Source organism: Paramormyrops kingsleyae, chromosome 13, assembly GCF_048594095.1.
Source record: "Paramormyrops kingsleyae isolate MSU_618 chromosome 13, PKINGS_0.4, whole genome shotgun sequence".
Classification (NCBI taxonomy): Eukaryota; Metazoa; Chordata; class Actinopteri; order Osteoglossiformes; family Mormyridae; genus Paramormyrops; species Paramormyrops kingsleyae.
Genome location: NC_132809.1, coordinates 29,436,313 through 29,462,970, shown reverse-complemented (window position 1 = coordinate 29,462,970; position 26,658 = coordinate 29,436,313). Strand labels below are relative to the sequence as shown.

Here is a 26,658-nt window from a genome sequence, read left to right as displayed (position 1 = left end):
GAAAGGTGTAAAATGAAAAGGAAGGAAACAGGGGAGTCTGTCTCTCAGACACACTGTGAATCAGAGACAGAAACCCCGCACAAACCAAACCAAACTCCCAGACGACGGGCTCAGGTTTTGAAATGCACACAAATAGCATGTAAAAATATAAAAGAGCCACGCTTTAAAGAGGCGTGATAAGAGGCCTGAAGATGAGGCACTGGAAAAGAGCGTCGTGAAGCAGATATACACGGGCGTAACATCTGTCACCCTCAAAGGCCTCATCCAACAGCAACCGGAGTGGATGTGTACATTTGGATATGGTGTCTTACAGCAACATTCAACGACACCAAGGGGTCAGTCGGTTGGTCGCTCTCTCTCTCTCTCTCTCTCTCATTTGCTCTCCCTTACTGAGAGGTACAATGCAGCAGATGTACTATGTGAGGATTCTTGTCTTCTCGCTTTCATTCTTCCCCTCCTCCCTCTTTCATGCACTATTTTGTATAAACAATGTGGTAATTGATTGTCAAGTGCATTGGAACAACTCTGTTGTGCTCTGTTTTTATACAAAAATAAAATGAACTGATTCACGTCTCGTTATAGAGTTTGTCGTCCTCCATCAGCTAAAGATTTAAAGAGCTACAATGTGAACCCCACCTGAAATGCTTAAAGTCTCTGAATGTTATGTGTATCCTTATCTGCTAACAGTAAAGCGACTAGCCAAGCAGACATACACTGACTAATAAACTGCCGACAATCAGTACAGGTGATCAGCTGGCGGATTAACTTCACGCTTGGTTTAGAAACACTATTGAACTAACTTTGGCTCCTATGACCAAATTATTGAGATACAGCTTACAGCTAATTAAAAACTTAACGGGTTGCCTGAGGATGTGGCACGGTGCCTCGCCCCTGCAGGGCTGGGAGTGTAAATGCTGCCCCCACGCCGTTTGTGTGTGACTGGCATGTGCTCCCCTCCTTTCCCGCTGGTTCCCTCCAGGCACTCCGCTTTCCTGACACATTCCGAAAGAAGACAGTTAGGCAACATGGCGTCTTGTGAGAGTATGACGGACTGGCCCTCAGCATGGGTCCCCGTATTCCCCAGGACAGAGCTCCAGACCTCCCCATGCTCAGTCTACGATAAGCGATTGGAACATGGATCAAAAGATGGATGGATGGAATGCTTAGATTAAAGTCATTACTGCCAACCAGGGGTGCCGTAAGGTGGTGGTGGTGGGGGGAGGGGGGAGTTAGTTAGGACAATTCCAAGGGGCCCAAAAAAAATTTGGAACATAACTGGATTGGTCTGGATTGGGGGGCCCAATATGATATGCTGTCAAGGGGCCCAATATGATATGCTGTCAAGGGGCCCAAAATCTCTAGCAAGGCCCCTGCTGCCAACAATAGAATAAGAAGCCTGCACTAGAGTCCAGTTTAATGCGCCTTTCATGTTTATCAATCCGACCGTCAGTAGGGCCTTGGCTATCATCATTTTGGATCACTGGTAAATCGTCCTTGAAACTGGACAGGAATCACCTTCATCTGCATTTGAGACAATTACTCTTTAAAATGCAGTATTTAAAAAGGGGTAACAGAAGGCAGTGAATAAACCTCTGATGAAAAGGAGAGTGTTCTCTCTCTCCCAAAGACAGACATCTCCACATCCGTGCTGCTTCTGATTCAGTTCCCGGCTTTTATGGAACTGTATATTAGCAGCAAACGCTAACACGGAGACAGAAAGCTTCAAACGATGAACCTTGTGAGCGAAAGTAACACAAGGCGTTTTCGCAGTATTGATCAGGTACAGTGTCCCAACCGTGGCATGCAGACAGCGTGATGCTTCTGAGGTGGTACAGTACATGGTATAAAATATTGTGAACCACGGCATGAGTTCCATGCTTTTACACCATGAGGTGGGCTGCTATACCAGTGCCCCTTCCCGCCTGGGTGTTTTGTTCAGGCTTTCATGATTTTTTTTGTTTTTCCTGGCAAAAAAAAAATAATATGTGCACTGGTTGGTGCTATGGTGGGGGGAGCGGGTTCAAAATTGTTTATCCCAATATTTTTAAGCTAAAATATCACATTTTTTTGACTTCACACAGCTCTTACTGGTATCAGTGAGAACCACAAAGCAGGCATCGGTCTGAAAAGAAAATGGTACAGGTGTCTCCCTAGTATATAATATACAAAGCATATTTTTGTATGTGGCATGTATATCTCATCTGGTATGATGTTGTTGTGCATGTTATTTGTCCTCATCATTCCAATATTTCATTGTACTTCTATAATGAGAATAAAGCTTTTGAATCTTTTGGAGTGTCACAGAGATGCTGAGAAAGTTAAACCTGACATACGTTTACAAATCAGCTACGTATCGGTTGACTGGCGGCGCTCTGTCGGTATCTGAGACCGTGACGGTGTGGAGCAGTGGTGATTTCGATTGCGCTGGGGAGACGCATCACCCCCCTGACTGGCTAACCTTCACATAGCCCCCGTGGGGGACGATCGGGGGACAGTGGTAACCCCACCCCAATAAATAAAAAATAAAGAGCAGAGCGTGTCTGAAAGCCGTGGGTGGCGTGTTTTATCGCCAGCGCTCTGGCGGAGAGATTATCGGGGATTAGGAGGCGCGCTTGTTTCTAAAACATGATGAAACGACGTTTGCGTGCGATAATGCTTTGAACTGCGAGCCTCCTTCAAGGACTGAGCCCTGGGCTCCGTTTCCACAGGAGACTGGGAGGAGAGGAACAGGCAAGGCGGTGAAGCTGGCTCCCCCCCCCCCATCACGCCTCATCCACAGCGCTCCCGCCAATCTCACCCTCCTCCACCCTTTCCAGCGATGTGACTGCGTGTGTCGCCACATACACACGCCATACACTCGAAACGCCAAGTGAAGTATTGTCTCCATTTAACTTCATTCAACCTAGAACGCTAAGGTTTTCAATTAGATAAATGCAATTAAAAATCTTTGGCTTTGAAATACATTTAATAAATAAATACTAATAATAATTGAAGCAATAAAGAAGAAAGAAGTTTCTAAAGTCAAATTAAAGGTGATCTGTTCCATGTCCATGTAAAAATATAAAGGTCAAAGTTAATCACTATTGATAAAGAACAGTTTCCCCAGTGTCTGATGGGATCTCACTGAAGTGCTGTGTGAAAACAAAAATATGTTCTTAAGAAGGAGGAAATATAACTAATTTACTGATTGCTCTGACAGTGGAAGCTTGTCATGGTCCCAGTTCCACCAGGCAAATCATTGTTTTAAAACTGCTGCCATGATCATCATTATCTGATGCCTGCAGAGGTAAAGTACGGTGTTTTATTTCGTCTTTTAGCTGGCTGTCTAACAAACACTTCTCAGAAACCACAGGACCTAATCAGATTACCAGAAACACTAACAAGCGCAAAGCGCCGACTTTCATGAATATGCCGAGAGTATTCGGAGAATTTCCTCCACCTACAATGCAGGATATAATGTTAAATGAAATTCTCTGATACCTCAAGATCAGGTCACCAGACATCCTACCATTTATTTATTTAGCAGATGGTTTTAACGAAGCGTCATACAGCTGACTCCAGGGCCAGCCAGTCCTTGGAACAACTGGGGGTTAAAAGGCTTTGGTCAAGGGTCCAACTGAGAAACCGACAACCCTGGGATTAGAAATGCCAACCTTCCGATCACAGGCACAATGTTTTAAGCTACTGAGCCACAGAAAACCCTACAAGCAGACACAGATACACAAATGTATACAGATCTTTGTGGGGACTCTCCATTTGCTTTTTGGGCATAACCCTAACCCTAACTATGATAACTGCAACTCCCACCCAGTCCGAACCTTAACCATAAGTAGCCAAACAGAAAACAAAGCTTTTGGCTATTTCAGTCATTTGATTGCATTCACAGGTTTTTGTAGAACTGAGTTTCCCCTTGCGGGGGAAAAACTGGGTCCCCACGATGCATTCTTTACAAAAGCACACACACACACCCGCTTACTGCGCAGATGCCAGCGCATGAAAACTTGCCCCGTAGACGTTTCATGATCCTTCATGAGTGTCACCTGGGCGACTGGTCCAGCCTCACGTTTTCCTGGGAATATCACAGGTGGATGCCGTCGTGTCTTAGGGTAGACCAGTGATAACCCGATAACATATCTGGCCAAATGAAAAGCAAAATTGCTCGGAGGGGGCTACACAAGCGGGGTCTTGGTTTCAGGAGGCATGTGTGGAGGAGAGCTGGGTCACCGTCTGACGAGGAACAGGAGGGGCGGCACGAAGCCAGGCCGCGCTAACGTTACCTCAGGCCCCCGGAGCGCTGAGCGGCGGCCTTGAAGACCTCAAAGTGGTGTTCAGCACATTCGCCTGTTCTTTGCCATTAAAATCCGGCCTCTGAATTCAGCAGTGATCTCAATTTACCTCAGATTTTTTTTTCCCTTGCAGTATAGTGACTGCAAGGGGTATCATTAATCATTAATAGGTTTTTGCAAAAATAAAAAACAACTTTGCACTCCACTCCCACAATGCAACACTCCACACATTGGTTCTGCATCCTAGCACCTGCTGCCAGTCTCTGGACGGCCTCTCGCATCTCTCAGTGTGCAGGGTACTCCGACTCTCCTCCTCTGAGTGCACAGAGGAGGCGACTGAGATTCCCATCTCATCATTTAAGAATCTACGCCCTCGTGGGGGTGGGGGTGGGGGGGCAGAGCTGGCCCTGACCCTGACAGGCCTGGAGACAGGGAGTGAGAGGCACTCACTCCGGGCGAAGGATGCAGGAGTGACAGAGTTGATGCTGGAGGAATGCGAGATTAAACACACTATCTCAAGGAGATACCGAGAGCCTGTCTCCACTCCTTCAGCTCAGAGATAGTGGGGGGGCGGGGGGAGAGAGAAAGAGAGAGAGAGAAAGAGAGGAGCGAGCGAGCGAGATAGAGATAGAGAAAGGGTGAGAGAGGTAGAAAGAAAGGGAGAGAAGTGGCCCAGGCTGAAAATTATCAACAAAGCCAACTTTCGATAAGAACATTCTGCTGAACACAAGTAGTTGGAGGTGGGGCGGTGGAGACGGACGGACTTAGAATTTCTGATAATAAATGAAATCTTAGAAATGAGAGACTTTCAACCAGAAATCAATCATTGCGAGCTTGTTGTCCAGGAGGATGGCGCCACACGGAGATAAAAGGAAAACGGACGTCTGGAGGGAGCCTTGTTGGGGGGGGGGGGGGGGGGGGGAGTTGCAAGAGGCAGGGGGATAAGAGTTAATGAGGCACAGAGACCAGTAGAGGAGCTGCTGCGGAGAAGGCGGGTTCTGCTGCCATTTGCCAATTTGCATGCAGTGATACGACGTGCAGGTTGATTACGGGTGCAGGACGGGCCCACGACACCTTCGAGACGCTCGTCAAGCTGCTGGCCGGAATCGTTGCCATCTCCTCATCCGGCTGCTGCTCTTCCTTACCCACCATCCATAACTACACCCAGCTGATACTCGCTGTGCAGTCTTCTTTACATTTCATTTACTTAGTAAGCAGCGTCAAACAATCCATTGAATGACTGAGGGTTTTGCTCAAGGGCCCAATGCTGAAATCACTCTGCCAAGCTTGGGATTGGAACTGATGACCATCTGATCATAGACACAGGATCCTCACTTGCTGAATCCTGGCAGCATCCACTGTGTCCTGTTTTCCTAACGCATTTATGATAAAGGCATATAGCACAGTTTAATATCGGTTTAATAAGTTTAATAAATTAGCTTTCAGGAACAAAAAAAAGGTTTTGTGTGCATAGCTAAGAAAAGGATCACACTTCAAGAAGCCCCAGAACTGTGAGCAGGTGACCAGCATCACGTCCTAAAGGCCGTTTCTAGGCTGGGAATGCAGCAGATCCAGAATCAGCCAGCAATTCTGCGGGCTTCTCATACTCGCCGGACACGTCGGCCTTACGGCGATCCGTCACCGGAGAACCGCCGAAGCGTTTCCCCCGAATCAAAGACCGCAGGATGGACACGCGTCACTGGCTGGTAAAGCAGCGCTTGGTGCTGTACAATCCGCAGCCCTGACCCGCAGAATCCAGAGGCTCATACACTTTCTGTGTTTCTGGTAACAGTCAGTCACACAGCACACGGGTATGTAATGTGCGTGGGTCACACAACAATGGACGTCTCACAGACATCAGGGACGGCACCTTTATGACAGCAGGATTTGCGCGTAATTAGTGCTGCTGAAACACAAGGTGCGCTTTTATAAATGCAGAAATAAAGGGGTCGTGTCTGGGGGTGAATGTCCTCCTGTAACGCTCCCTTACTAGCAGCCAGCAATTGTCACAATCACATAATATGTAACATACTACAATACTACAATATGCTAGCAATATACTACAAAGCTCTAATATGCAGCTTTTCCTGTGGATCAAGAGGTTTCGCATGGGGGGGGGGGGGGGGGGGGTGACATCAGACCACTGCTGTACATATATTTTTTATTATTGTTTGGTGACGGCATGTTCCTTTTTCTCTATAGAGGTAAACAAACATTTAATTATGTGAATTAATATAAGTTAATTATTTCTCAGTAACAGTTATAACTTCTTCTTTAGCTATATTACGTCCTCAGCAGTTTGCCCATCTGCAGTGCTTCACTTAAAAACGTAACAGCCTAACTGCACTGCACACAGCCTAACTGTGTATGTGACACAGCCTAACTGCAGTGCACACAGCCTAACTGTGTATGTGACATAGCCTAACTACACTGCACACAGCCTATGTATGTGACTCAGGCTAACTGCACTGCACACAGCCTAATACCGCACATAGACTAACTGTGCATGTGACTCAGCCTAACTACACTGCACACAGCCTATGTATGTGACTCAGGCTAACTGCACTGCACACAGCCTAATACCGCACATAGACTAACTGTGCATGTGACTCAGCCTAACTGTGTATGTGACATAGCCTAACTACACTGCACACAGCCTATGTATGTGACTCAGGCTAACTGCACTGCACACAGCCTAATACCGCACATAGACTAACTGTGCATGTGACTCAGCCTAACTGTGTATGTGACATAGCCTAACTACACTGCACACAGCCTATGTATGTGACTCAGGCTAACTGCACTGCACACAGCCTAATACCGCACACAGCCTAACTGTGTATGTGACTCAGCCTAACTACACTGCACACAGCCTATGTATGTGACTCAGGCTAACTGCACTGCACACAGCCTAATACCGCACATAGACTAACTGTGTATGTGACTCAGCCTAACTGCAACCTTTACTGTTTTGCTCCCATTGCCACACGACACCATAATGGTAAAACAGCGACATGTAAGCAGGTTTCAGTGAGTATAAGGTGTAAGAGAGGGAGGGGGGAGACGTGTCGCTGCCACCCCCCCAATTCAATGCCTGCTCTGCTTACCTACTTCATCTGTTTTTATTTTCCTTTGAAAATACCTGCATAAGCTCATTCTATTACATCTTTATAACAGCGAATGCTAAATGACAATGTAATACAGCCTATTAGTGCCATTGAGCAGCTGAATTCCGTAATGCGGGCGGGGGGGGGGGGTGGGGGGGGGGAATGGGCACGGAGCTTCCTGAGGGAGTCCCCGAGGCATTGGATTAGATGATCGATTTGATTGGATTGACGTTTTTTGCTGTAGCAGGTCGCCATGGAGAAACACTAATATTACTTTGTTTCAGAGACAATATTTGCAGTTCATGTAGAAATAGATAACATGATATGGGACAGTTTAATATGAAAAAGCTGACTGCTAAATTGTCACCTACAGGGTATTATTTCTGTGCGTATAATGGACACCTTCATCCATTACTGCCTTGGAATTTTCTAGGTCCACACCACTAAGTAAAGATTTATTTCACTCTGAATTCACCAGATCTGACCAAGCGTGATGCTGCATTCACAGACAGACAGACACACGCACAAACCCTTTAACACATTTTGTTATGGTACTTTCCGAGTGTCTGCCACCCCCCCCCCCCCCCCCCCCATGCCCCCTGACCCCTCACCTCATCTTCCGGGCCCTTCCCCACCTCCTCGGTCTGCACACTTCCGGCATACGGCCCCCACGCTGTGTCAGCGTTCAGACGGTGGGATGCTACCACCTTGATGGATCCATCCACGTTGGCCAGGCGGAGGTCGTCTGTGAGGACAGGTGAGGAGAAACCCAAGTGAGAGACTGGGACTCGACCAAAAGTCAATGCGGCACCCACACAAGGCAAGAGACAGGCTCACATCCCCCCCCCCCATCCATCAGCCTTGGGCCTCCCAAACGCTTCTCCAGCACATCAGACAGCTGGGACCGTATTGGGAGAGGGGTCCACACAAATATAAACAGTCAGGGAGTAGTTCAAAGAATGCTGATGGTGAAATCCCAGACTCTGAGGAAACTGGAGTCACGACCCAAACACCCACCGAAGTTTTAGGCTGGTGTTTCACTGGCCCTGGCAAAGGCGTTGAATAAAATCGACACGCTGAAAGTCTAACCAGCAGCCCTCAGAGCACAGAGTAGCTGCCCCGCCAGCCCCCCCACTTCCCGTAGCTAGGGCAGGCTTACACTTATTTCTCCACTAGAGGGAGCTTAATCTTTGCAAAACATCGATACTGGAGAAAGGTCAAAGATCTCATATATTTACCCTTTCTAACAGTGTTTCTCATCATATTAAAACCTTCAGTATATGTAACCCATGGGTCTGTCGTCATGGAGATCTCCTTCCCCAACATATATGCGACAAAACTTGGATCCACCCTGGTCCATGATGTTGACACTGATGGGCCGAACCACGGCAGAATCACAGGGGACATTCTCATAGCCCCCGAATCAAAATGAACACGGACAAATCCCAAGCCTCAAACCTTTACTCAGTGAGTCTAACATAAGAGACCAAAATTCAGGGCTGACATTCAGTCTCTGCCAGAAGCCCCTACTACCGCCCCCCCATATCTCCCCCGTGACCCCACACCCCTCCTCACCCCCTCTGCCTCAGCCTCTCTCACAGGAGGAGGGTTAAAGTGTCCCACTGATAAGAGTGTTTGTCTAACACTCTCTATGTCAAAACACTCATCTATCTTCTGTGTATCTATCCCCACCAGAGAACAACAGACTGGGACTGATAAACTGGCTTTCCCACAGCCAAGACTGAGAGAGATAGAGGGACACGGGGGGGGGGGGGGGGGGGGGGCAAGGGGAAAAAAGGCAGAATTAGTGAAGGGGAGAGGGGGCAGAGAGAAAAGGACAGGATGGGAGAAAAGGTGTAAAAGAAGCTGGGAAGTATGGCAGAGAGCCTCCATGTCAGAGGGGGGGTTACCCTCCCCCCTCCAAGCCAAACACGGCTAATTCCGCTCCAGCCCAACGTCTTGGGGGCCCGATACCACGGTGACACAGGAAAGAACAAGCCGTCTCCCCCCCCCTCGGCACGCTGCTATCAGAGACGCACACGCCATCGTCCACATTCATTAACGTCGGGGGGGCTGCCGTCGGCCACAGCGCCATTTCGGGGACCCCGCCAGCTAGAGGCCCCCTCCCATCAGGCAGCGTCAAATCGGGGAAATTCAGATTGCAGCCACTCGGCTGAGCGGTGAGAGGAGCAGCTAAAAACAGCTGAGCGGGAGAGAAGATCTCCTTCCTCCTCCATTACCAGGAGGGACTGACTGAGGCTCGGAGCTGACGAACAAGGGAGCATTTTTAAAATAAAAAAATAAATAAATTGAAACCTATTTAGACCAAGACAACAGCACAACCAGTTTCAGCAACGGCATCACAGCTCAGCTATAAATTTGTGCATTTCAGCTACAGACAGTGACCCTATTATACAGAAAAAATACCAGCACGATGGCAACATTTTTCCCAGCCATATTATTTTGGGATTGTAAAATATTTCTACATAAATTTGATCTGCAAATTCACTAATGCTTTTTCTGTCCTACCCAAAAACTGATGTCAGCTTAAGATAACACGCCACAGTCTTCTTTGCCATCTTAATCACATTTTCTCATGATTTCCCAATGTTTTCCATTTTTTTCCCAAAGAATTGCACAAGTACAAGTTCATGCGATGTGGAGTGGCCACCCGATAAACACAGCAGCACGCGCATGCTGTCGGAGAGCGAGGCAGAATCCCGGGATCGCCGATACGGCGTCCTGGTGGGTTTGAGTCAGACCCAGAGGCTGTGTTAGCAAGCGAATGCGTGGTGTTCAGTAGCCAAGGTGGGAAAACCAGCCAGATATTTTCATTTCCTTTTTATTTAGCAGAAGCTTTTAGCTAAACAGACACGTAAAAATGAAGGATCAGTCAGTCCCTGGGACAGTTGTGGATTAAGGGCCTTGCTCAAGGGCCCAAGAGAAAACAGTGATATCACTCTGCTGACGAGGGGATTTGAACCAGCGACCCTCCAACTAGGGATGAAATGGTTCTGGTTTCATGGTAAATCACGGAAAAATTCCTGATGGCTAGTATTACCTTTTCAAATTTTAATGATTATTAAAACCATGGTTGAATACTGCACTTTGAAATACTCAAGTTAAAGGGGCCCTATTATGCTTTGCCCATTTTCCCCTTTCCTTTAGTGTTTTAAATAGCTTTATGTGCATGTAAACAGTCTGCAAAGTCTTAAGGCCCAAAGTCCACACCAAAGGGAGTAACTCTCACCACAGAAACCTCTCTTATCGATCTGAAATGCCTCGTTGGAATTCTAGGCTTTTATTCTGTGACACAGTGAGGTCACCTCGTAACACAATCCTTATTGGCTGCCTGCCTGCAAGGATCTGTCTGCAGCCTGCAAGACAGGGTGTAATGTGTAGGGCTAGCTGACCAATCAGAATACACCGGACTTATTGGGGGTGGCACTTGAACAGAGATGTACAGTATGAGAAAATTGTGTTTGCAAAACATCGAAGCATGTAAATCTATTCTAGTAAACCCTAGAAATAAAAGTATGAACAGAGAAAATGAGCATAATAGGGCCCTTTTAAATATTGACCAGCATCAAACAAAGTTCCCAGGTACGCAGTCACAGAATGCAATGTGCTCATTGGCAATTACAGCACTCCGGAGATTTTCAATGTCGATGAACGTTTGATATAGTTTTCAAATGTTTACGTAAATTATTAGCTATGCAATTATTTTAATGTTTATGCAAACAATAAAGTGCGTAGTGCTGCTAATTCCGTTTGTGGTTTCCAAAGCAAACCTTGGCGAAATGATTTCAAGTTCTGTATCAGTACTTTTTGAACATTTTCGTCACATTTTATCAGTACCGTGATAATACTGAAAACCATAATTATTTTGGTCACTGTAATCATACATATTCATACCATCTCTACTTCCCATAACAGGTACTGTCTCCAGCGCGCTGAACCACACGCCGTCCCCACTTCATAACTACGAATGAATAGCAGTGATTAACCGTCATAGCCTGCACCATTTAGATTCCTTCTCCACAAAATGCAGAGAGCACAGCGATATGAAGTGGAGTTTCTGCCTGGTGAAGTTTACAAGTTTTTTAATTCCAGAAAGGTCCGGCTGTTAATCACCCGAGTCACTTCCATATTACTCTGGTCAAAGTCTGTGGTCCAGGTCGTCTAATGACACAAGACTGTGGCCACCTGGAAACAGCTAGGAGATACTAGTCCAACCTACTAAACTAGTCTAGTTGACAATACCAAGTGAAGGGAGAGACTTGACATGGTCAAACAGCAAGTGGCCAGGTGGGTTACTGCCGTGACTTAGAAAGCAAAGCAGTTTAGTTCACATTACTGACTGCGTGAGCCTAACCTAGACTAAAGATTCATTCATGATGCTGGTTTTAACCTCAAACTCCACAAAATATGACGTATGATATTTCATCGGATTAAAAAACTGTGGAGAACAGAGATCGACAATTCCATTTAGGCAAATGTAGCTCTTGGTGCGGTCAGCCACAAAAAGCGTGTATCAACGTACGCAGACAAATGTAAGGACATCAAAGCAAAAACCGCCTTTTCATCGAAGGTACTGATAAAATTCTGAACAATTCGGAATGGAGCGAAATCTGGGAGAACATTTTTACCTGGGATATTTCAACAGTAAATAAGGCAAAGGTGGCTTATTAAATGAAAGAATAGCACAGAAAGCGCCACCTATGGGTCAGGAGAGCTAAACACAAATCTGACACTTAATCTGACCATTAACTCCCAGCAGTACAAACATGAGAGCAACTACACCAGGCCAATTGGTTAGATCACTAACTGAAGTAGCTGCAGACCATTATCACGTCCATCTGGTCCAAATACGAAAACATCTTGGGAGTGAACTGGTTGCCCTCCTATAAACTTGGAAACCCTTAATCTAATCAAGCCATCGGTGGCCTGTCTGCAACCATTCGCTGGTGTCAGTCACCTGACCCTATTATCAAAGGGACCCTTTATCTCCAGCATCATTAACCAAATTGTAAATGCACCAAGGTGTTCACTTTCACGCGGTAGTCACGGTACTCCCATGCACAAACACACAAAACATGGATGCAGACTTTAGGAGACTTGCATACAGATGTAGGAGAAGAGGATCAGAGGGACGGCAAGACAGTTACTATTTCAATTGTACAGCAGTTTTTATTTTTCTCCACTTTCAATCTCAGTTCAATCTTTGAATATTCCCACAAAAACAAGGCTACTGTAACTACGCCCATCCAGCAAGTTACATGACATCTTCACGAACGAACTGACTGAGGGTGTTTGGCCAGAACCACTGGCATGATGAAAATAATTATCAGTGACAATTATCCATTAGTAGCAGCAGGGGGCGCTGTGTGGCTCAGTGGGTTAGGATGCTGGATGGGTGGGTTAGGATGCCTGTGGTTGGGTGGTCAAGCTGTTCAAATCCCATGTTCAACAGAGAGCATCAGTGTTGGGCCCCCGAGCGCGGTGCTTAATGCCCAATTGGTCCAGGGACTGTCTGACTCTGTTTTCTCAGTTGTATGTCACTCTGGATAAAAGTCTCCATTACATACGTGCACCTCTAATCCGAACCGATCTCCACAAAGGTTCCCCCATACTTTGCTGGACTTTTGAGATCCGGAAGTTCTGAATGGCAGATTTGCACGGTGTCAGCATTTGACTCGGGTTAGGTGGAGCCCTATTGTGTCAGAGGTTACAGGAAACAGGAAGTGGATAAAGCAGAGCTGGATGAAAAGGCAGAGCAGGAAAAAGAGGCCAGCCGGCAGCCTGGATGGCAGATTCTAACAGGGACGTGACCAGAGGCGGATAGTTCAGGTCCAGAAAGTAAAAACCCGGACCAAGATTTTGTTTCAGCCAACGAGTTGAGTATAGAGTCAGAGTACTTAACACGCTGGCTGAAACAAAATCTTGGTCTGGATTTTTATTTTCTAGACCTGAACTATCCTTCTCTGGATGTGACCCTCCTGCTGGTGGTCAACCTCACATGGTAAAACAGCTGTGGTTGAGTCCTAAGCTTGGGATTGTGTGTTTGGGTCCCATCTGCAGCCGATGTGCTCCCTTCGATGGGCTGTGTGTGGCTCAGAAGGTTAGAATGCTGTAGTCAGAAGGTTGCTGGTTTAAATCCTGGTGTAAGTGGCTTGATTTCACCACTGGTCCCCTGAACAAGGCCCTTAACCCCCACTTGCTCCTGGGACTGGCTGACTCAATCATACATCTCTCTTTGGATGAAAGCGTCTGATAGATAAATAATAATATGAATGGAGGGCTGCAGTCTCAGGTACCGCCTAGGAAGGAACCACCGCATGATGGGTTTGAAGGTATGGGAGTGCAGACCTATCACAGCAGCGGGTCTGAAGCCACAACCAGTGTGGTAAGTTCTCATCCCACTCTGCCCCCAGTGGCCTTATCAATACCACCAGAGAACCAGCCGCCGAGGTATCTAGCTGCTGTCCATTTTTTGACAACCAAAGACAATAAAACAATCACTTCATCATTAATGAAATGACTAATGTAATTACCAGTTAGGGAGATTAACAAGGAGTACGTGAGTACTGAGAGGGGGAGCGGGTGAGGGTGAGAGCCAGAGAGGAGAAAGACAACAAGATAGCGGCTGTGTGAGACCGTGTTAGAAAGAAATCATTAATTCGTGCGTGTTCAGGACGTGCTGCACCGGACGTACCATAAATTTAAAGTGTTTAACAAGCTTATCTGCAGGCAGAAGGAGGCAGACAGGCTGATAAGTTTGTCAGAGGATCCGGGACCCCTGGATGGAAACGGATCAGAGGGAGTGAGCTGCAGATGGGGCGTGAGTTCACCATGTAAAGGGGACTGTGGTGCAGCGGCCTGAGACACTCAAAAGTAAGAGTGTGCACAAGGACAAACGCACAAGCAGAATGAGCGAGCAGCGGCACGGTGACTCAGTGGTTAGCTCGTCTGACACACTCCAAAGTCACCTCCAAGGTCAGGGGTTAGAATCTTGTCCTGCATGTGGGGAGTTTGTACAGCTCTGTCTGTCACCCAGAATTCCTCTAGATTGCTCTATATTGCCTGTAGTGCAAGTTTTTAGACTAGATCTGCTCCTTCCTCTAATTGTGGAGGCAGTGGGACATTATAAGGTGAAAACTGTAATCTGAGCCCCCACCATACCAATAAACACCAAACTGAGGAGAAACATCACACTCTGCCTCTGTACAGCTTGATACCCACCCACCCCCCCCCCCCAAAAAAAAAAAAAAAAACACAGCGAACCCTGTGCTCAGCTGTTACAGTCTGTACTGAACACAGAACAAGCTGCACAACTAGCACAACTACCAGTAAACGCCAACACAGATGCACCCCCCCGCGCCCCACCCCCCCACCAGGTGACTCAGTCCCATCACATTACATCACGTCACACAGGCCTGTATCCCAATGAGACGGAGGACAGTCGGCAAAAGCCTGCGGGAGAAGGGCGATGGCTGAGCCCGGCAGGGAGGGGGGGGGGGGGGGGGGTATGCTGGGAAAGAAAAAAGCATGTGGCTTTTACCCAAACTCCCTGTGCGCACCTCCTCCTCCTCCTCCTCCTGTCTGAATTCTCCACCCCACAGACTTCTCTATCTGGGTTAATTGATTTTTAAAAAGACTATTGTTGATATCAAATGAGCACATCGCCGTGAAGCTATTGATTTTTTGACACAGTACCACAGGAAATCGTTATCACCGCAGCACTCTGACCCCGCGCTAATAGGTGGGGCTTAACCTCCGCTTGGTGACGAATCCGGCGATTTCTTCACTTTCGGCGCCACAGCTCGACTTTAGTGGCTAATAACCACGGTATCTGCGCGACGGGGGAGCAGACGTACAGCTGGGAGGCTCATACCGGGCTCCGTCCCGCGCCAAGATACGCCAAACTGGTCAGTCAAAGGAAGCACGAGGGGGCCTGAAGAATGTCAACGTGGCCGAAGCTCGTGTGTCCCAATCACGGCCGGCAGGTGCAACGAGAGCCAATGAAACCGGAGACTGGAGGCCCAAGGCCACGTCACATGACCAAGGGAACCACCCATCCCACGAACGACATTCCTAAAACCCAGCGAACATGGCCGATGCAAAAAGCAGCACCTTCACCTGGGTCTTCATGAAGGCCCCAGAAATGGTGGGTCGCTTATGAAACATCCTCGGACACTTCACGAGGGGAAATTTCTACATCCCCTTTCCATGTTTCTACCATTCCAGCAGATCTCTGTTCTCCAAGGAATCGCAGTTTCATTGAAATGAGACAAATTTCATGATGTGGGTCAGATGTTAAGAAACGATTTCCATTTTGTCCTCCGTTGCACATTGTAGATAAGGCTGCCTGCTTTGCACAGACGAGACCATTCCCATCAGATGCTCCAAGCTGAATGTTATAATTACTACTATGCCAATGTTTACACAGCCAACATCTTGCCGTTCTCCTGGATAAGCGTGTCAAACAGAAAAAATCAAATGAAAAGAATTTGGGTTTTTTCATAAGCCAGTACATTGTGCCTTTACCAAAGATACTTAAAACTAAATGCTAATTAACCATGATTTGGAAATATAACAAATATATATATATAAAACAGCATTACAGCATCTGTCTACACGGTCGCACAGCGCCAGAAGGCGACAGGAAGGGAAAGGTGTCATCGGCATGAATAATTCCAGGAGTTACTGTTTACAGGTTAACTTCTCTCAAATGACATTAGCAAAGGAGGCCGCGGTGAAGCTTGGAGGGCTACTGCTCAGATGAATAAGCAAAGTCCCGTAGATAACAGCCTCAGCGGCTCTACCTCAGCCTGGGAAACAAAGACAGAGACCTTCTCTGCGCTTCTGTGCTTTAGTTCCACGCGTCACAGGTGCAGATCATTCAGCTTCAGCCTGCGATCGACGTCACAGAACAAGCGGCCGTCTTACAAACGTACGCAATCAGCTCCTGAGGTTTCCAACAGTCTGTAAACGTTGAGGTTTGCGTAAAAACTGAAGGTGTGACATAATTACGTTTGAAAATTAGCACATTGGATGCAGGTGTGGGTATTATCATTAGTCTTGTATTTTGTTTGGTTACTTGTGGTTAAGGTTAGAGCAGGGTAGGGGTTAAGGTTGTTATTGTTGGAATTAGGGTTTTGCCCATACAAATGGACGGTCCCTACAAAGATACAGCTACAAACGTGTGTGTGTGTGTGTGTGTGTGTGTGTGTGTGTGTGTGTGTGAGAAAGAGAGAGAGAGAGAGAGATGGAGAGCAGGGTTTGGCCTCCGCCCCCTCCTCTTACTCTTTTGCAAATTAAAAAATTGGACCCTTGAAGAACCCCTCTCTGATAATCACATATAAATTAATTAGAAAATGTTTCTTGACATTCTCTCTGCATATATGGGAGAAAAAGAAAAAAAAAAACCCGACTCGGGCAAAGATATATAATTAACTGTACAGTATACGACCAGATAATTAATTCAGTCATTATTCTTGCTGAACGTTAAATACTTCCTCCTGGCTCTTAGTCAGAGTCGCGTGTCAACACGCGATGGCGGGTTACCGGCGCTTTCCGCGAGAGACGGAGATGAAATCAGCCTAAATCGAGTCTAAATCGGTCCGGTCGTGTTAAATGGGCTGATAGGGTGAGTATTTCCAATTCTGGAAATACTCCCAGTATACTACCATCCCAGTATACTACCTTCAAAGAAGCAATACACACTGAATTTGATCCAAAATTAGAATAGACTAGACATAATACTGGTTAGGGGTGCATGATTTTAAAAGTCCTTGTAGACAGAAGTCAGACAACAACAGCTGAGAGGAAACAGAAACACGCAGGTAATGTGGGGAAGGCTGGTAGCTGACCGGGCTAATTGTGAGCATTAGCCATCTAAGTGCTAAGCTAAGCGCAAAGTTACATTTAGAAACTGCTCTTAAAAACCCAATAGCAGGAGTGCTCATTTTACCACAGCCGTTTGTTAGCCATCAGGCCTGTGGGTCAAACCACGAACCCAGCAGCTAGTCCGTTCACATTCACAGGCCGAAGTTTTAATTCCCCCCCCCCTCACTGGGAGCCATGCTGGATGGAGCCGAAGGGAGATGAAGTGGCGACGCGTCCGATTAGCGTGCTGATCGCAGCGCTGAGGTTTGCGGGAGATCAAAACAATACAGGAAGAACCTGTGGCTCTTCTTTCATCTGATCGTCTCGGAATACAAAGGAGAGAAACAGCGGGAGGACAAGAAAAAAAAAGGAGCAAGGAAGAAAGCGGGGACAAAGAAGGAGAATGTGTCGGTCTACCAGGCCTTCGTGATGAAGGGCGGGTGGTAAACAGCACCAGCAACCCGAATCCAAGTTCAGTAAAACACCGACCATGTTCACTCCGACTGGAGGAGCCAGCCAAGGAGGAGGCCGTGACTGAAACAGAGGGGCCAACCTTATTAGCAGGTATGTGCTTGAATTGGTGAGTGACAGGGGAGGGGCACCCTGGGGCCAATCAGCTTTCAGTTGGGGACAGTGGCCCTCTGGTATGAGGTAGAGGCAAGTGTGAGTCTACTGTTCTAATCACAGAGCCAATGTGTCGTCCGCTTATCACAAACGACCTCACAAATTCACTGCTTCTTCCCCCCCCCCGGCCCCCCTCACTCTTTGCGTAACAGGAAATTGATCCTGGAGAAGCAGCAAAGGAACATGTGCCCTTCAAACTCATAGCCTGGGTCCCGCCCACTTCCAGCTCTGCGGTGGCCTCCCCCTTCCTTTATGAAAGATAAATTGCAGGGGGCACAAGTTCATAGCAGTGGGGGGGCAGAAACAAACAATTCAGAAGAGCGGTAGAGGAAGGCGTGGAACACAGAGCGACGTCGGAAGCCGGGGACCCGGCCTGGCAGGGGCGAGATAGGGGGCAGGGGTGTAGCGAAACCTGGGGCACAGGAAGTGGGTCAAGTGGGGGGGGGGGGGGGGCAAGTGTGTGTGGGTGTGGGGGGGGGGGGGGGGAGGGGGGAAGAAGGTGTCTGATAGGGGCACAATTGCCATGCACTGTCCCGGCAAGCCAATGCGGAGGCCACGTGATGGGGGGGGGAATGTTCCTCTAGGTTACCTTCAGCCTGTCAATCATCAGTAAAGAGAGTGACAGAGAGAGAAAGACAGGGGAGGATGACAGGGAGAGAAGAGGAGGGGGGGGACGCCCATCTGCACCAGGCACAAACTCACTGGCACATGCATTCATACATGTAGGTGGGTCACACGCGGACATGCACTGCCACACGCGGGCATGCACTGCCACACGCGGGCATATCTTTGTGGGGGCGTAACCCTCACCCCCCACCCAGCCCTAACCTTAACTGTAAGCAACCAAACAAAACACAAGACTTGTGGCATTTTTGGTTTTTTGATTGCATTCACAGATTTAGTTTATTTAGTTTCCCCACAAAAAAAAAAAAGATTGCCACAAGGTAAAATAACAATGTCTTTAATCTCACTGTGGGGACATTTGGTCCCCACAATGTAATATATATATATATATATAACCCACTCACCCCCCCCTCCCCACACACACGCACCCCAGATATCACACACCACATGCACACACCAGGAGGCTACAGAGACCCAGAAAGTGGTTCCAGTCGTCCCAGAAACGCGGCACCAGGTGTGTGATGCACGACAGATAGTGTCACGGTGCATCTGACAGCCAATCAGAAAAAGGGCCCTTATCACGTATGCATCGACAGCACACCTACACAGCAAATACACCAACAGCTGCGAACCCACTGGCAGCTCAGGTCAGGCAGGTGAATGAGGAACTCGCCCCCCCCCCCCCCAAGGAGAGAGTGTGCAAAAAGCACGCTCACGGTGCCTGAACACCCCCACAGGAGAGCTACTGCTATATTACAAATTATAGCCACCTCCCCCCCCAGTGTTAAGAGGTACATCTTTGCTATTTCTAATATTTAGTGTAAAATAGATCCAAAGTTCATTAATGTATGAAAAAACCCGCATGAAAAAAAAAATGAAATCTTAATCATAAAAATTTCAACCCAACTAAGAAATATGGTCACGCCATTTCTAATAATTTCAACAAACATTAAATTTTAACTTAGTATTTTCTTAACTGACGGCCAGGTTCCTTAACTGGGAAATCGCCAACGGTATGACATCTCCCTTATTCTGCGTTCTCTCCTCTGAGAAAGAGAAGGAAAGATGCAAAAAAAAAAGAGAGAGAGCAGATTGTGAATGAAAATTTGAGAGCGAGAAGAGCGAGAGAAACTGTGCTGAACGTGCCCTCAGCCCTCCTCTGCCGTCTGGCACGTGTTGCAGAGGCCTGTAAACGGCAAGACTGCAGCACAGCTTCTACCCCGAAGCTGTCACACTGCTAACCTCACTGGGCCTGCCCCCCCCCCCCCCTCACAACAGCACCACACTGACCTGCGCTGAGATCTGAGATATATCCACACCAAACCCATCACAGAATATGCACTCTAGCTGTTCTGGCTCCTAGCCATCGTACAGTCACCCATGTTGACCGTACGACGATGCCGTCATCACATTCATCTCAGTACCACAGCTGGGTTCTGTGTCATCCATAATACTCTGCAATACTGCTGATCATGATCATTATCTTGCAGTGATACTACGACTCTCAAGTGCTACCTGTCGCAGGTGCAATAATTTAACTCATGTGTAGTAATACATGTGCAATATTCCTCTTATTCTTTTATACTGTGTATTTGTACATTGCTATATGCAATTAATTTTTTTTTATCTTATGTTTTTCTTTTAGCTTGTATAGTTATTGAGGCGTCTACAGGATGATCCAAACATCTCATTGTACTTGTACAGTGACAATAAAGATATCTTGCACCTTGTATCTTTTTTTTGGGGGGGTTGGGGGGGGGGGGCGGTCACACACCACCTCGCCACCTCGCCATCAGGGATACACTTTCGTCTAAGACAGCAAAGCAGAGGCACCAACCGTCTCGCGCCTCTGCTTTGCACCTGATAACAGTTTTATATGAGAATTTATAACTTCTGTCGCTGCCAGCAAGCTTGCATGGAGAAATAATGGAAGATAAAATAACACAATGATAAGAGTAACTACTAACTGAAAATCATTTGCATTAGAACCAACACCCTGGGAAGCGTCACCCTGTCGAATAACAGGTCTCAAATTCCCAGACATTAAGCAAAAAAGTCAAAATAAATAAATACGGCCTTTAAAATTATTTACCAACTCCCACCCTCATTGCGACTGGAGCTAATTTCCCCCCCCCCCCCCCATTCTGCTTTTCCATTGTTCCTCCACCCCCTCCTCCCGTTCTTCTTGACCTCCTCCCCCAGTCCCAGTCCGCCTGACCCTCCATCTTCATTTTCCTTAAGGGTGATTCGGCCGGGACCAGGACGCCATAGGAGATTAACAGGCACATTAAATCAAGCAAAGTCACACCACGCTGGCCCCTCACCGCCAGGCTCCGTAGCTCAGCTGGCAGCGCAGCAAGTGGACATAAAAATGGACACGCTTAGGTCGGTGGATCGAAGGAGCAGGGATTTCGGACGTGATTTTTAGCTCAGGGTTAGGGTGCTGTGCCTGTGATCACAAGGTTGCCGGTTCAAATCCCGTGATGAGCAAAATGATGTCACCATTGGGCCCCAGAGCAAGGCCTTAACCCCCAATGGCTACAGGGACCCTGTTACCTAAAGAGTCTCTGCCACTTATGCAATAAGCTCTTTTAACCCTGCCCCCTCAGATCTACGCCACCCTCCTTTGGTCACCACAACATTGGCAGCAGGTACACTGGTGGCTCTTAACACACTAATCAGGCTCGGATACCTGATTCACCCTGGTGGGTGCTACACACTGGGGGAGATTGAAGTGCTTTGGGTTTCTTGAAAAGCGCTATATAAATGTAACATTCATTCATTCATTCATTCATTCATTCATTCATTCATTCATCATTCTCTACCATATGCCACCAGTCATATTTAGCACCAGCGTGAGGTTTTGTGCTGCACTGCATAAAGGAAGCAGATGGCTTGCAGGGGCTGTGTACACCTATCCATTCTGAGGCCATATTATGTAGATTATATAATCACAATCCGCAAGAAAGCCAGTTGCACTGCTCTTCAACAGACTTTTTCTTCTTCTTTTCAGTGGAGAGTCTCCTAGGTGATCCTTTCATGGGTGCAAACAGCTCAAACATTTAGTTGTTTCTTGTACACTTCAACATCCTCCATGGCAAGACAGTCACATTAAGGCTGTAGTCCAGTGGGTTAGACCTCTATGCCAATGATCGAATGGTTGCTGGTTCGAATCCCATTCTTAGCAGAAATGTCGCATCTTCGTCGGACTCTTAAGCAAGGCTATTAACCCCCTGAAAAATGCTCCAGGGATGCAAGATAGATGGCTGACCCTAAGCTCGGACCACAAGTCTCATTTTCACCCGAATGTGTTAACGGAGAGCATGATAGGATATGAGGAAAGATGCATTGCAATATACCCATCCTTTTGCAAATGGCAAATAAAGCTTCATCCTCTAAAGTGGTCCCACGAGTAAAAAATTCAAAGAAATATTTATATGTTAATCAAACAAGACTCCAACTATTCTGTCTAATGTCCTTTCACTGGCAAAAACAAACCATTTAAACTCCATGATACATGAAAGCTCATGGGATTTTTACTTACACAAAAGTGTTCTGAGGAGAGAACAAAAAATGACTGGTTCAGAGAGATAACCAGTCAGACTGCAGAGGAAGTGGGTCCAAGCAACTAGAGGCGGGACCAAGACATCTGACTGATTGGTCCCGCCTTCTCTTGCTGCTTGGACCCACCTCCACTACAATCTGATTGGTTATCTTTCTGAACCAATCATTTTTTGTTCTGTCCTCAGAACACTTTTGTGCAAGTAAAACTCGAATGAGTGACATGAAAAGGATGAAGGGACTGAGCCAGATCACTGGCCTCTAGATCAAGACCATAATGTATCGTGCTTCTGGAACGCAGCTAAAGAAGAGATGGAAGTGCGATTGAAGGGCTCCTATAGTACCGTCAAGCAGGCTGCCCTCCGCGCTGCCTCTTCCTTTCAGGGCAGTATCTGCACTGTCAAAAGCCCATGCAATCATTCCTCATGCCTCTCCTGAGACAGACAGAAAGAGATGCACACAACATTCATCTTTAAACGCTTTGTGTCAGGGAGAAACACATTTCAATCTCAGTATAAAACCCGATGCCTTTGATGAGGGAATACCTGCCCGTAATTATGCATGTTTTCAGGAACCAGTAAATTCTGAAAAAAAGAAATTTCTGCCTCAATAAAAAGGAGATAGAGGAATAGAAATATAAATTATTTCACCTTCATCTCTTGAAATAAACAACATGAATTCTAATTTCAGAATCTACCTCCTCAATATCTGTGTATCACGATGGATTCTAATTGAACAAACCCAATTTTTGCTGCCATATGGTTATACGTCAACATCATGCATTTTAATGACCTTCCTGGCATATAAATAATTATCAGCAGGCCGACTGGAACTCCGCGCCATTCACCGGCAGTGACTTGCCACTCTACCCCGTCAAAGATTTTTCGCGTATGAATCTCTATGACGTGTCAAACTCCAGCGCTAATCTGAGAGATCCAGAGCCGGCCGAACGGTCTCCTCGGGCGTAAATGCAGAGACTCAGAATGGCGTCTATATCCCATATGTAAGAAACAGACACTTGGCCCAGCTACTCCCCCACGCCCCCCCCCCCCCCCAGCCCACTCCGGCTAAATCCAGCAGGGCCCTGGTGGCTGCTGATATGCTTTTAATTTCTCCCTGCTCACCTTTCCTGGCCTGAATGTGCATATTCCTGCAGCGTTTGCTGATGTTGTAAAAAAAAAAAAAAAAAGCCCTCACACATACAAATCAAGCCCCCATCAGCTCAATCACGCCCCCCCCCAATGCGCTCCTAAATGGCAAAATAATACATAGCTGTTGCTTATTGTTCCCCTATAATTAAATGCAATAAAACTATCAAGCCAGACAAATCATAATAATTACGAGCACCGTTGTTACGATTGCTATTACCACGTTAATAACTCAAGGTATATTTGGGAGGTGAATTCTATAGTCGCGTATCAGTATTACATCAGCGGCGAGCATCCCTATGGCTGTGTGGCTATCTGGGGCCAGGGGAGCTCAGCGACAGGGAGGGGGCCCTGAGGAGGCGGGGCCACTGGTCCCTTGGTGGGGGCTGGAATCACCGTGACAGCCATTTGCATATCAGAATTTTAAGCAGAGCAAAAATATCAAACCCTCCAGCCAGCAAGGTCATATTAAAGATAATTTTTTTTTCTTCATAATTTATTTTGCATATCATGCAGCAGGACATGTTATAGATTAAAAGCTGCTTCACTGTATCAAACTGTTCCTGACGCCCGCACCTCTCCATATCCCCCCCCCCCCCCCCCATCTCAGAAATATTACACACAAATCAGTCTTGTTAGACTTGAAACAACGGCCTCGTTAAGCCCCATGACCACACTTACCAGTTTCTACACCCAAGGACACTTTATTTCAACATTCATAATTAAAAGGCAACATTTAATCAAAATCCTGCCCTGGCTAAACTGATCGCAATTTAAAAGCTCAAGTTCATAATTTGAACTAAAAATAGAAAGCCAAACATGGTTAAATCGGGGTAAAAATACTGGATGGATTTTTAAAAATTAAACACAACTTAATTTTTTTGATCAGTAAATGGTCTTCAAAGGGGAAATGACTTCTTTTTCGCTTGGGAAAAAAAACCCTGTCAAACAAGGAAGGAGATTATTTCTGTCCTTCTAATTTTTTAATTAAAATCTAATTTATCTTTTAGGCCCAGAGCATTTATTGACATTCTTTTAATGTCAGATTGACAGGCACTATGTGAACCAAGCAGAACCACACAGATCAGATCTCCTGTACCTAAAAGCCAATTTAATCATTATTTTACATCTTAATATCACCATAAATATTCCCTGCACACAACAAACATAATTCAAGTTCGTTATTAAAATTGAATTAAAGTAATTGCTTTCCTTTGCTAAGAATTTAAAATTACAATGAAATGTGTTAATAAAGATTGAATCATTTCCTTGTGCCCTTCTGAATCATAGAGAGGATACAGAAGTATGAAAACCGTACACCCGAAATCCCATGTGGAAGAGTAACCACTAAACCATCGACACTCAAAACACACTGGGAACGGCAGGCTGCAGAATTCACAGAGAGAGCACCATGGCAACAGAATGCACGCACTTCCTGCAGAATACCATTGTGATGCAACAGTGCTGCGTGTTTTTAAGTTTGTTGTAGGGACGAGGGGCTGGAGTAAAAATGGGGGTGAGAGTGAAAAGTGGTGGGGGCCTTGGGCTGAGCACTGGTGCACGGGGGGCAGTTTCCTGTAATACTGCCCTCAGTTTGTGGGGGGTAGGAGGGCTTTCAATATGTCCTCAATGAGCTGGGACCTGAAAATCACAGTGGAAAATGGGAGTAATAGGAGTTTTAAAAGGACTAAGGCCAGTTTCCACATGAGCTGGAGCCCGTTTGCCAACAGCGAGTGCGAAAGGAGAACACGTCCATAATGTCTGCACTGCTGACACTCAGGAGAACAGGAAAAAAACAGGGAGCGTGTGTGTGTGTGTATGTGTGTGTGTGTGTGGGAGGGGGTTAGGGTGATGGAGAGGCGAGGGCTAGAGGAACTGGTGGTGGAGGCGGGTGGGTTTTGGTGGGGGGGGGCGGTCTCAATGATAAGAGAAAAATTCAGGCCGGTCAAAGTTTCCCTTTTGCCAATCGCGCTCCTGATAAAGGCAGTGCCTGCTCCGGCGCTGATAGGGGGGCTATCTCTCCCTCTCGCTCCCCGTCTCGGCAGTTACTTTGGAAGGAAAAGTCTATCGCGGCAACATCACCATGCTGCCATCAACCAGCAACCACACGGCAATTAATATCACTCCAATTACCGTTACAGGGACAGGCTGGGACAAGACGATAATGAAAACATTCTCGATATGAGGAATTAAAACGTGCAGACATGCACAGACAAACACTCGTCTGTATTCCTGTCTTTGTTGGGCCTCCTATTTTAATGTAATTAACAGTCCGGAAAAACCCAAACCATCAAATGTCAAGAACAGATACAAGTTAATAACAAAGGAAAAAGTTTTGGTACTTCTAATTACATTGTTAAACAAATATCAATAACTTTAAAACAAGAGGCTTTGTTTGTTGAGATTGTACTAACCTCACTGACACATTTTACAATACAATATCTTTACAATGATATTAAATAATTTGAGGAAAAACAAACACACACACACACACACACACACACACACAGCAAAAACGTAGTCAAACTGAAAACTGCAAGATCAAAAGGCTATTATTAACCCATTCCATACCATCCAAACCATTCAACAGACTGAAATGGAAAAAAACACACACAGATATGAAAAAGGAAGAAATAAGAAATGAGAGAAATGTATTTACATCTTTATCTCCTGCTTGCAACGTTTGCTAAATCGGAGCGCTTTTACATCTCAAAAGCATTTTCATCCCAACAATTAAATAATTCCTAACAGACAGCCTCCCAGATCCAAATCCAAAGCAGTCTTTGAGGGATGGAACCCAACAGCAAGTCTGCCCAGATACACAAATGCTCAGACACACACACACACACACACACACACACAATGTCCAGCACCAAACTCAAACCAAGACTCCCAATGACTATAAGGGTGTGTCACTGGACCAGAATCCACATCGTCCTCACTCTCCATCACTGGGCCTCTGAAATCCATCACAGGAAAACACCTAAATTGGAGAGCGCTTCCTCAGAATATTAAAGGTCACACAGAAAACTCTACAGCAGGCGGCCAACGGCAGAGCCAGCAGTTAAGGACCCAGACACGTGACTGAAAGGCTGCAAGCTCCTAGACAGACCCTGCAGTTCGTTAGCAACTATCTCTGGGCAGAAGGTACTAGAGAGCATTTATCCACCAAAATGCCAGCCCTTCGTCCACCAGATTCACTGCAGGGTTTGGGAGGCGGCCTGTACCCCAGCCCAAGGAGCACAGGGCAAAGGCAGGGGAACAGCCTGGATCGAATGGCCAAATGATCCAATAGTGTGAATATTCTGAGTGTCTACATGCACCCGGGTGAAAATGCCGTCTATTTGGTCATTTACACCCGGCTCCACAAAAACCTCAAACACCGCGTTGCTCGACTGGCTCCACGTCACTTCAGTGGCT

General features: G+C 46.6%; 1 protein-coding gene across 1 annotated transcript in view; it reads right to left on the bottom strand.

Moving 5' to 3' along the window:
- Positions 1–26,658, bottom strand: part of zfpm1 (zinc finger protein, FOG family member 1) — a 67,171-nt gene that overhangs the window by 9,933 nt on the left and 30,580 nt on the right. The window contains exon 4 of the mRNA XM_072698587.1: positions 8,005–8,138. Within this exon, the coding sequence (XP_072554688.1) occupies positions 8,005–8,138 (134 nt within the window). The remainder of the gene's footprint in view (positions 1–8,004; positions 8,139–26,658) is intronic.